This window comes from Bubalus kerabau, chromosome 2 (assembly GCF_029407905.1).
Source record: "Bubalus kerabau isolate K-KA32 ecotype Philippines breed swamp buffalo chromosome 2, PCC_UOA_SB_1v2, whole genome shotgun sequence".
NCBI classification, from domain to species: Eukaryota; Metazoa; Chordata; class Mammalia; order Artiodactyla; family Bovidae; genus Bubalus; species Bubalus kerabau.
Genome location: NC_073625.1, coordinates 176,421,001 through 176,432,450, shown reverse-complemented (window position 1 = coordinate 176,432,450; position 11,450 = coordinate 176,421,001). Strand labels below are relative to the sequence as shown.

Genomic DNA, 11,450 nt, shown 5'->3' with positions numbered 1-11,450 from the left:
CGCGAAGGCAGGGCACGGGTTCGGATCCTGTTGGTCAACAGAGCCCAGAGGCCTCAAGCGCCAGAGATGCAGCAGAAGTTGCTCACAAGTCCACTCCAGAGGATCAAGTCAGGAAAAGTCCGTCCGGCTGGGGAGCGGGCATGGCCCTCACCTCTCTCCTGGAGTCCTTAAGTAGGAAAATGTAATGCTGGTGGGGCTGGGTCCAGGAAATTTAGTGGCTGAAGACGCAGGGCAAGTTGAGAAACGCAAGTCCGTGCCTCAGTTGGGCCTGGGGGTTGGGGAGCAGCCCCTGGCCGAGTAGCCCCATTCCAGCAAGGCCGGCCTGTTGGAAGTGGCCAGTGGACGGCCCCGCGGCCCCCTCCCTTGGGATTCCACAGGGCTCTGACCCGGCCTTTATCTTGGCGCGGTCAGCAGTCATGGGGGCTTCAGGAAAGAAGACAAAGGCCCGGTGTCACTGCGGGCGGGGGCTCGGTTTCCTGACTCTCTGCTCACACTCAGACTTTTAGGGCTTGTTGCGGGGAGACTTTTAAAAATATGTGTCGAATTTCCTTCTTTCTCCCTAGAAACAAACAAAAAAGCAAGAAGCACATTCCCCTTCCCTGTTCGTCCATTAATATTCCCGGGATCCTGTCCTTTTTTGTCTGCCTAAAGAAAACTTTCCGTGGAGAATTCGGGAAAGGTTTTGTTTTATTCGGTTTGATAGGGCCATTATTAAGGACGAGGGGTCAGCTTGTGCTCCTAACGTGAAGAAGCGGAGTCGGTCTCCCGGCGTGTCGGGGACTCTGGCGGCCAATGTCGGGTGCGCTTCGCCACCTCCGGGGACCATCAGGGCCTTTTGGGCTTCCCCTGTCGGCTCTGCCGTCGGTAGCACCCTGAGGTCGGACAGGCCTAGCCCTTCTCCCCGGATTTGGTTTAGAACTGCTAGGTGGAGCCGGATTCGCTCCTGACTATCCGCGCTTGCAGCGCCGCCACCAGGCCCGCAAACAGGAGGCTCCGGCGCCCGGGCGGATGTGCGGAGCCGTGGCACCATGCGGTCCTCGCTGCCACCTGCGGGCAGCGTGTCTGCCCGCTGAAGCTCGACTAACCCGCTTCCTGCGTTTACCCTCAGGTTTCCCGTTTCTCCGCAAAGACCGAGGGCAGCCTCTCCCGCAAGCTGATCTTCGCCAGCTCCCGCCAGGTGGCTACCTATTGTTTTTCTGAAAAAAAAAAGGAGAAAATTTCTAACAGCCTCACGTTCTAGAGGGAGGTGCCTGAGGGCGGGAGGGGTCTGCCCCAGAGCTTGAGAGTCGCGGCTGTGTCCGGATCCAAGCGCCTGAGTCAGTGTCATTTCGCAGGTTAGCGGGCCTTTCTCAGAGAAAACCTTATCGAAGAGAGCCTTAGGAGAAACGAGAGGGAGGTTGGGGAAGCCCTGAACTGGGCTCTCGGTCTGTGCCCTCAAGACTTGGGTATTCCTGTAACAGCACGCGGCTCAGCCCCGGGTCTGGGTCAGGGTGGAAGCAGTCGGCGGCGCACCGCCGCGGGAAGGTGATCCGTGGCCCGGGCTCTTGGGGCACGTTTGGGTGGCCATAGCCGCTGCGTTTGAAGGTCAGACCCCACAGAGTTACTACCTAAGGTTTTTCCTTTCTTCCTCCCTTCCCCCTCCTCCCCTCCCCTTTTCTTCCTTTTCTCCATCCATTCTTTCTTTGTTACATTCCTCTTTCAGTAGGGGAAGGAAAACCATATTGACCATCTACTGTAAACTGGGCGTTTTGACAGTAGAACATTTAATTATTTTAATAACCCTGCAAGGTATATATATATTCTATTTTACAGATGAGAAAATGGAAATTCAGAATTTATTTTTTTTTTTTTTTACCAACATCCCACAGTTATTAAAGGTCAGTGGCCTCCACACTAGTCCTTCCAGGCTGAACAGCCTCTGTCATTGCCCCATCCTGCACCTCCCTGGAGTGACCTGGTCCCAGGACAGGTTTGTGAGAGCTTACCACTGAGCTGGAGCCTGGGCAGCAAACAGCTGGCACAACAGAAGTTTCCAGAGTACAGTCAGTCCACGGCTCAGATCCAACCCTGTGCTTCCTTCTCCTCTGGCTGCCTTCCCCTTTACCCACTTAGCTCTCCAACACAGTCAGCAGGGCTGAACTGGGCTCAAAACTCTCAGGTCTCTCCTTAAAATTTCTGAGGCTGTTTGTCCCACAGACAGCTAGCTGGGTGACCTCTGGCTGGCCCCTTCTCTTCTCAGGACCCCAGATTCCTTAAATGTAAACAAGATTTGGGGGTTCTGGGGCCCAGACACTCTTGTGACACAGTGGAGCCCTCTCTCCAGAAAGCAGAAAGCCAATCAGACCACTTGGTTTTAAGAATCCTTCACTTCTGGTACTCCCTAACACAGACTTGGGGCATGAAGACCATTTCCAACCACTCCAGGCCTCTGGTCCCCACTACAGAGGAGAGGTGAGGGCTCCTGGGCCCATCTCTTCCTACAGGTTCCACAGGCTACTCCCAGAAGTAGGGGCTGACCTGTGGAGGCAGCAAGACATAGTCACCATTGGCTTACAGAGTGGGAGCACTGCAGGACTCCTGAGCCTGACCAAGCCACTTCCTGGCCCCTGACCCGCTCCTGGAGACCACGAGCCTGGCTCAGCAGTTCCAGTGCTCCAAAGCTCCATTAAGGGAAGAGCTTATTCACAGGCAGATGGTGTTGGGTCTGACCCAATTTCCTGGCCCATCCTCTACTGCCCCTGTGGCTGCAAGAAGCCCTGGTCTGCCCCTGGTTTCCACCCACCACCAGGGGGCTCTTCCCAATCTGTAGCTCCAGCCTCGGAAGGTGAGAGGCCCAGACAAGGACCGGAGGGCACCTAACCCTAAGGTGAAAGGTCTTGGGCCTCCTGCCCACCTAAACCCAGGATGCACAGCAGTGAATGCTTTATTTAGGAAAGGAGGAAACAGGTCCAGAACACCCTCTACAGTAGGATGCAGGGCCATCTCAGGGAACCCCCTAGGTCCTCACCTTACAGTCCCTTGGTACATATACTGCACTGGGAAAGATTTCTCCCAGGTCCCTCTGAGAACAGGACGCTCCCCACCAGAACCCAAGTACTCTGGCTGAGCAGTTCTAGGGTGTGGGGTTGACCAAGAATTTGTGTGTAAATGTGAGGGGGCGGGGCTCATCTTGTCAGTGCTGAGTGTGAGGATATTTACATGCATATAAGTACACACGTACTCCTCATTCAATGCCATGTGTAGCAACTCATTATCCAGGACATGCTGAAATTGGCAGTGTATTTGTATTAAACTATTTACGTAGTATTTACAATATACTCTGGCAGACATATACATATACCCATGTGGTCTGGCCATCTAGACCAGACTGTATATGCTAAGGCATAATTGCTACGTACCAAGAACTCTCTTAAATGCTTTTGTCCTTGCTTAGGGAATTCCTTAGATCATCTTCTCTAACAGAAACTCAAAAGTGCAAAGAGGGAGAGGAAAGAAAGGAAATGAGAGATGAAGAAAGTCAACCATTGCCCCGAACTTGTAACACTGGGGGGAAATGACCAAACTATAGAGTTTTGCAGAAACTCCTGGGGCTGGAATTAGAGACAGATGTCTTCCTGTGGGCATCCATGGGGAAGCAGGGTATGATTTGGCTTCTTTCTCTCAACTCCTCCAATCTCTGTGTAGACCAGGAATCCCTCCCAGATTCCTTCATCTCATCCTCCAAACTGGGAGAGGCTACTGCTGTTTCCCCAGTCGTGGGTGCCTCTCGCCTTTCAGTTCTTGGGGAACCGAGAGAGGGTCTGTCCTCCAGTGCTGGCCTAGGACAACTTTTCCACCTCACCAGGGGCTCTACCCAGATTTCCCTCCTCTGTTTTCTCTGCTTGAAGTAGCAATTGTGGGGTGCTGGGAGTCAGCCTTGGAACAGAGAGCCTCAACCAGCTGAAGCAAAGGCTCTGTGTGTACTCTGTTTTCATTCAGCAAACCAAGATTACATACCCAGAACATAACTGCACATGTCTGGTCCCAGGAAGCATTCCCTGAATTAGTGATACGATTAGTACAATGCCTAAAATACATGCCTTCTCCGAAGGTGAGTGACAGACATAGACACTGCCCTCCCTGTAACCAGGACACAACTTACACCGTACACACATTCATTTACAGGAGGTATAGACTATACAACTGCCCATGAGATAGTTGTTCACACCACAGAAAGCAAAGACAAGTATGCAGCAGTCCACTTTCTTTTCCGCTACTGACCTTAGTCAGCCAGACAAAATTGCAACAGGTTGCCAGAAACCCTCAGACACCAAGCCTGATCAGCCTCTTGGGCTTCTTGCCTGCCCCAGCTGGCTGAGTCGTATTTGCAGTGTGCTCTGGTTCTCCTGGCCCTGGCAGGCTCCAGTCCTGGTTTCAGCGTGATGCCTTTCATAAGCCCCACAGCTTCATCCTCCACCTTCCAGCCTCCCCAGAATGCCCAAGGAAGTTGCCGGCAGCCCCTCCCAGGTTACTGGTTGGCCTAAATCTGTGGCCACTGCTATACAGGCTAAGTGAGGGGCAGAGAGCAACATGTGGCTGGGCACTGGGTCCTGCTCAAGCTGAACTGCAGAGGGGGCGAGAGCTGGATAATACTTGTCATCCCACCAGAGGACTCAATGCTGACCACCTCTAATCCCCCTGCTGCTGCTAAGTCACTTCAATCGTGTCCGACTCTGTGCGACCCCATAAATGGCAGCCCACCAGGCTCCCCCGTCCCTGGGATTCTCCAGGCAAGAACACTGGAGTGGGTTGCCATTTCCTTCTCCAATGCATAATACCCCTAGCAGCCTGCAATCCAGTCAAATGCCTGCCTGTGTGCCTGCACAAAAGCGCCAGTCTTAATTCGTTGAAGAGTCTCAGTAAAGAAAGAGAGAGAAAAGATTAAATTTCTATAGCCACCTCTCTCTGATCCCCAAATCTCTCACACATATGTCAAGGTAAATGAATTCCGACTATTAAAAATAAGGCAACCAGTCACTCGTTACATTTGTACAGAGGTTTGCAGCTTACACAGCATGACCACAACGAAGATTTTATCTATTTGGAATAAATTCTTCTGTTAGATATAGCTGGAAAAATTGAATAGCATAAAGACAATATAATACAAATATGACCCATACGCCTAGCATGGCTGTGTAAGAGATAAAGTTCAAACTTGCATGGATGTAAAAATAGAACAAATCCTACCTACAGTGGGCCTTGTGAAAGAATCACGGCAGATAAAGTCTCTCCCATGACGTGAAACAGCCGCAACAAGCCAGCGATGACACACGAAACAAACAATTCCGGGAAAACAAAGCAGCAGCAACAACCACAAAGGCCCCCCACTCTGGCCGTCCTCAACCCTCGTTTATCTGAGAAAGGATACATTTTTGCTGAAAATCTCCCTGTTTTAACGAGCTTCGGAACAAACTTGGGCGCCATGTAAATAATGTAAGTCCGTGTTAAAAGAAAGAAACAAAAAATTTATTCGAGAATTGACAAGACAAAACAACAACAACAAACAAACAACAAACAACAAAAGTGCTCTAGTTCTTTCTAGGAAAATTTGGTCCTCCGAACGACACACTACAAAACAACCAGGTCTAGAGCTGTGGGCCGGCAGGCTCGGAGCCACAAGCCCGCCTGGTCCGACTGCTGCCGGGTTTCACATTTCTCTTGCCCAAAGTGGGAGAAGCAAGACGTTTGAAAAACAAAAATCAGGGAGGCGATGAGTCGACCCTGCAGTTTCCGCCAGGCGGACAGTGATCTCCCCGCGCTCAGGGCTGGCATCAGAAGATAGGGGGAAATTTGTTTTCGACTTTTTTAGAAAAGATACGTTGAGGGGTGAAATACTCTAATTTGTAAAGGAAACCATCCGATACTGGGCATATACTCCTACCTCTCTGAACATAGCTTTTTGAAGGCCCGACAGGAATTCTTCAAATCTCCTGCAAAAGATTTTCATGTTTTGCTTTAGCAAACTCCAAGGCCACAATACTTCGCCGGTTTTCCGGTGAATTATTTTCCTTTAAAAAATACTTTTTGATATTATCCAAAATAGCCCTCGTGATCTTTTTAGCAAAACATGAGCCAGCTGCCCGGGCCTGAAGGGGCCCCAAACGCCGGGATGGAGAGCGGAGGAAACGCAGTCTCTCTCCGAGCCGGGATGCTGTGTAAACCCGGGCACAGGCCGCCGAACGAGGCAGACCCGGCTCCCTGATCCAGCCCAACCCTCGCCCTGCCCAGTGGGCCCCAGGAAGGGGCTTCTGAATAGCTCCAAAAGGGTACGCGGAGCAAACACCCGTTTGTCCCATTCTCGGGCGGCGCGGGTCTTGTTGCCGGCCTATGCCGGCGCTTCTAGCCAAGGATGGAGCGGCAGCCCGGCGGAGAGCCGAGTGCGAGTGCACCGACCTGTGAAAAAAGGCCAGGAGGCCTGCGTTGCCGAGGCCCGGTTGCACCTCGGCCCCGGGCACTTTCTCTCCGCCGTGAATTTTGGCGACGGGTGTCCAGCCCCGACGCTGGGGTGCCCGGAGAAGGCTAGGCCTGCGGAAAACGCGTGGAGAGGCGGCCTGCAGGCCAAAGGAGCGAAAGGGCAAAAAGGGCAGGGAGGCGAACACAGGGGGAGAAGCGGAGACAAAGAGGAGCAAGAGGAGCCCAGGAGAGCGAGGAGGCGCAGAGGGGCGGTGGGCGCTGGCTCAGGGGGCCCCAGCGGGCGCGCGGTCTGGCCGGCTGCTGCGGCCAAGGCGGGCGTCGCGCGTCCCTGCATCCTCGCAGCCTTCGTGCGCTGGACTCTCAGAGATCGAGGCGCGAGTGCAGCGCGCCGGTCTTGCTGTCGTGGTCCCAGTAAGAGCAATGCATCATGGCGAGCTCGGGCTGCCGGGCGCAGGCGAACTGCAGGCCGGGTGCGTTGGTGGGCGCGGGCGCCGGGGGCGCGGCAGTGGCCGGACTGGCTGGGCTGAGCTGGCCCGGGGGCGGCGCGGCGGCCCCGTGGTGCGGCGGGGCCGGCGGGGGTGCGGCGGCCGCGTGCAGATGGTGTGCGTGCGGGTGTGAGTGGGGGTGCGGCGGCGGCGGAGGCGCGGCGGGAGGGCCTCCCAGACCGTTGTACGAGTTCACTACGCCGGGAGGCAGCGCCATGCTTTGCACGCGCGAGTACGGCCCGTACGAGGCGGCCGGGCCCGCCAGCCCCTTGACCACCGCGGCCGCGCCGGGGCTGCCCGGGCCCGCGGCCGCCGCGGCTGCTGCAGCCGCCGCGGCGGCCGCCGCCATCTGGCAAGAGGCGTAGGGCATGGGCGAAGGCGGCTGCGGTAGCGGCCACGAGTTGTTGAGGAAGCCGGACTGCAGGTACTTGGGGGGCGCCAGGTAGCCGTAGCCGTCTGCTCCTGCTCCCGCCACGCCGCAGCCACCCGCAGCCCCTCCGGCCCCAAAGAGCCCCTTGCCGGGCTGGAAGTGCGCGGGCGGCGGCCGGAAAGGCCGCTTCATGCGGCGGCGGCGCCGGTAGTTGCCCTTCTCGAACATGTCCTCGCAGGCCGGGTCCAGCGTCCAGTAGTTGCCCTTGCGCTCGCCGCCGCCCTCGCGCGGCACCTTGATGAAGCACTCGTTGAGGCTGAGGTTGTGGCGGATGCTATTCTGCCAGCCCTTCTTGTTCTTCTCGTAGAACGGGAACTTGGCTATAATGTACTGGTAGATGCCGGACAGCGTGAGCCTCTTCTCGGCGCTCTCGCGGATCGCCATGGCGATGAGCGCCACATAAGAGTATGGGGGTTTCTGCGCCGGGTCCGGCTTCTCCGGGGCTGTCCCCGTACCGCCGCCACCGCCCTTGCCCGGGCTGGGCGGCGGCGGCGCCTCGGGCTCCTTGGCTGCGCGGCCGGTCTCCGGGGCCAGCAGGGCCCCCGAGGCGTCCTCGGGCTCGGGGTAGCTGGCCATCATGACAAAGCCGGCGCGCCGCGGCCGGGCAGTCCCTGCTCTTTTCCGCTGGCGCTGGCGCGGCAAAGAATCCGGGCGCACAAGTCCGTTCACGGCCGAGTCTCAAACTTCTGCAGACTCGCGGATGCCGCCCGCGTTCTTGCTGGCGGCCTCTCGCTCCTCTCTCCTCGTCTTTCCCTTCCCCAAGGGAGCGGCCGGCGGGAGTGGAGCTTAGCCTCTGGCCATGGGGAGTCCGCCCAACAGAGAGGGGCTCCGGCTCCGCTGCCCCTCCCCGCCCAGGCCAGTCCCCGCCTCGGTGGGTTTTCTTTTCTGCGCTCTTCCCCTCCCCCCACCCTCCGGTTTCCCGAGACACGACCCGCGTCTCTGGCGGAGCTGCCTCCTGGAGTTTCCAGAGCGCCAGGAGCCTCGCTCTGTTCTGATTCGTATGGGCTCCGCGGAGTTCCGCTTGCGTCAGGCGCCTTCGCCCCTATAGCGGGGCGGCCAGTCGCGCACGGGAGAGTTCATCTCCAAGTCACTTTTTTGTAAACTCCCCGCACAGCCCGGACCGGCTTGCCCCCTCCCAGCGAGCTTAGGGAGCCCGGCGGACAGCCGCGCTCACGCTTTCACAAGCCCTTGAATCTGCCGGGGCTCGCTCTGCGGACTGGGCCGGGAGATGCCGAGGGCTCCGGCGAGGTCCGTCCGCCCTCGGCCCGCGCGCGCAAGGAACTCGGGCCCTAGCGCGGAGAGGCGCGCCAAGCCTCCTCGCAGCGTCCAGGTGAAAGAAAACGGCTACTTTGCTCTGCCCTTCGCTGCTGGCTCGGGGCTAAACTAGCTCGGGCCCGGGGGAGGGGCGGGACGGCGAGGGGGCCGGACGGGGGTGGGGTGGAGAGGGCTGAGCGGTGGCTTTGGGAAAATCAGCCCAGAAACGCGTGTCACTGAACGAAGAATCCTTGGCCTGGCCTGTCTGGGCCGGGACGGAGCCGGAGAAGAGGATCTCTGGGAGGAGGCGCCCAGGGGCTCCGCCTGAAGCTCCCGCTCTTCCTCGCGCTGCTCCTGGACCTAAGATACCTACTCAGTATCCGCGTCTTAATCCTACGGGTTGGACGTACGCTTTAAAACACCAAGTAGACCCCACTCTGCTTCTGCTCCGACACAGGCGCGAACGTTGTCGTGGGGCTTTGGGGGATAGTTTACGTCTGTGCTTCGTATCACAAGTAGAAGTCATGGGCAGGGTCTGTCCTTGTGACACGTGAGATAGCTGTTCGGATGTGCGTGTGCAGAAACACAGGTATGCACAGATACAAGATGTGAGATTTATATTTATGGGGTAAAACACGTTTATACTTTATAGATGCATAATGACATTTGTATATCATGTATCAGGGTAAATGTGACGCATGAATATTGCATCTTCTTTTTCTTCTCTTTTCACCTCCCCTCCTTTATTTCTTCACTCCTTCCCTCTTCTCCTCCTTTTCTTTTCTTTTTCAATTCATCCTGCCCGCCTGCCTGCCAGTGTACATATTCTGTCACAGCCTAGGAAGAAAAACAACAGGCTGTGAGGGAGGCATTTGTTCAAATCTCTCTCCGGAGAAGACCTTTGTTCTGATCTTTCTCCAGTGCTGAGGGGTGAGTTCTCACCTACGTTCAGCAGAAATCTGATTGGGACCCAGTTGCATGCATGGAGGTCATCTTGGGGGAAATCAGTGCTGGAAAAATACTCAAGTGTGCCTTTTAATGGTTAACTCGGCCTTAACAAAAAGTCTGCAGTCACATAAAGTGTGAGAGAGATGGCCGGTGTTTTGAGTCCTCATGCCCCAAACTCTCTGTCACTGTCGGAGCCAGGGTCCTTTGTGCAGGAAGGTGAACTGAATGGATGGCATGCAATTTTGTGTGTACTGGTTGGCATGTCTGGATTGACTGGGCCAATGCCTGTTGCTACCTCTTCCTCCCAAGCTGCCCAATCTCTGGGGAAGAGCCACTGGTGGCCTCTGGGCCTTTTCCCCAGCATCCACAGGCCGCCCTCACGAGCTGCTTCTTCCCACTTAGGATCCTGATCTTCATTCTGCAATTAAAAGAACAGAGGACAGGGTGATCGGGCTCTCTGGAATTCAGCACCTTGAAGACGACTCCAGAGAGGTCAGCAGGGCAGTGTGGCCTGAGCACCACAGTAAGAGGAAGCAGGGCTCTCCTAAACTCACCTCACTAAATACCATTCTCCACCCGCCACTGAAAAGATCCCAAGGTGTCTTGTTTTTTTCACTGCTTCCAGCATACACGGGAGGCAAGTGGCTGTTCTTCAGAACTTTTGTTGTTTCCTGAGCTGGAGTGAAGGTGTTTTTTCCTTCCTTACTCCCATTTATGGCCAGGCTCTGGGTAGGAATGGTGTGAGTTGGGCTTAGAGCTGCTACAGATGGACCCCACTGCCCATCCTCTCCCAGGGCTTTGACAGAGGCAAAAACAGCTGGGTCTGTCCCTACCTGGGGGTGGGTGCTCTGTCCTCTATTTCTTTCTGACCACCCAGGCTGGTGTCCTCTTTCTCTGTCTCTCTCCCCCTTGAAGGCATTTCCGCTGCTGGCCTGCAGCAGCCAGGTGTGACAGCATTGTTGTGTGTGTCATCACTTCCCCGAATTCCAAACTCAGCTCCCTTTCAGCCTTTGAGGAGAGAGAGAGAGAGAGAGAGAGAGTGTGTGTGTGTGTGTAGGGGCTGGGGTTAAAGGAAGGGGTTCCTCTAAAGGATTTTCTGAGTGGCAGGAAGAGGAGTCCTGCCTGCAGGTATTGATCTCTCCAGGAAGCCGTGGGGCGCGCCTCCGTTCCCTTCTGACCCTCTTGGCCAGGCTGGGGAGGGCCTCCCTTCCGAGCGAGGTCGGGATCCCGCCGGCAGGGCGGACCGCGCCAAGGCTTGTGTGGGGCCCCAGGGCGTCGCGGCGACTCAGGGCTACGGCTCGGTGACCCTGGGGCGGTGCCCACGTCCAGGGGCCGGGCGGAGCTCCCAACCTCTCCTGTCCCGTTTTCCCAGGGGCCCGCCGCTGCGCCTCCGGTCTTCCCGCTCGAGCAGTGCTGTCGGAGCGGTGAAGAGACCTCTGATCAAACACGGCTGCGGGCCCAGCGCCCGTGCCGCGCGGTGGAGGCCCAGACGGCCGGCGCGAGCGGCGCCCTCGGCTTTTAAGGGGCGAGGCGCTCCTCTCCCCACGGCAGGGAATCCTGCCACAGTCGCGCGAGGGGCGCGGCGGCCCGAGGCGGCAGAGCTAACCCCGCGCGGCTCAGTGGGTCCCGCGCCACAACCAGCGGGGCTCTCCAACACCCTCCGCTCCCCACTACTGCGGGGCAAGAGGGAGCTCTGCTGTGCCTCGCCGGCGGGAAAAGAGAAGCCTGAATATCCATATTGGTTAACACATCCCCACGAGACTCTACGCCTCAGCAGCTGTTAGAGCTACCCAGGTCCCTCCTGCCCCGGACTCCAGGGCCCTCTACCCAGCTCACATGCCTCTATCCATCTCTCTCTCAGCTTCTGTATCCTCCCTGCA

The 11,450-nt window shown here is 56.8% G+C and overlaps 1 protein-coding gene across 1 annotated transcript; it reads right to left on the bottom strand.

The window, feature by feature from the left end:
- Positions 1-6,813: 6,813 nt before the first annotated feature.
- FOXL2 (forkhead box L2) lies at positions 6,814-7,947 on the bottom strand. Its single transcript, XM_055570371.1, has one exon. The coding sequence runs from the start codon at positions 7,945-7,947 to the stop codon at positions 6,814-6,816; it is 1,134 nt and encodes a 377-aa protein (XP_055426346.1).
- Between the last annotated feature and the right edge of the window lie 3,503 nt (positions 7,948-11,450).

Bases quoted from the DNA above. Each gene is read 5' to 3' on its own strand.
- FOXL2 (XM_055570371.1), bottom strand. From the start codon at position 7,947: ATGATGGCCAGCTACCCCGAGCCCGAGGACGCCTCGGGGGCCCTGCTG.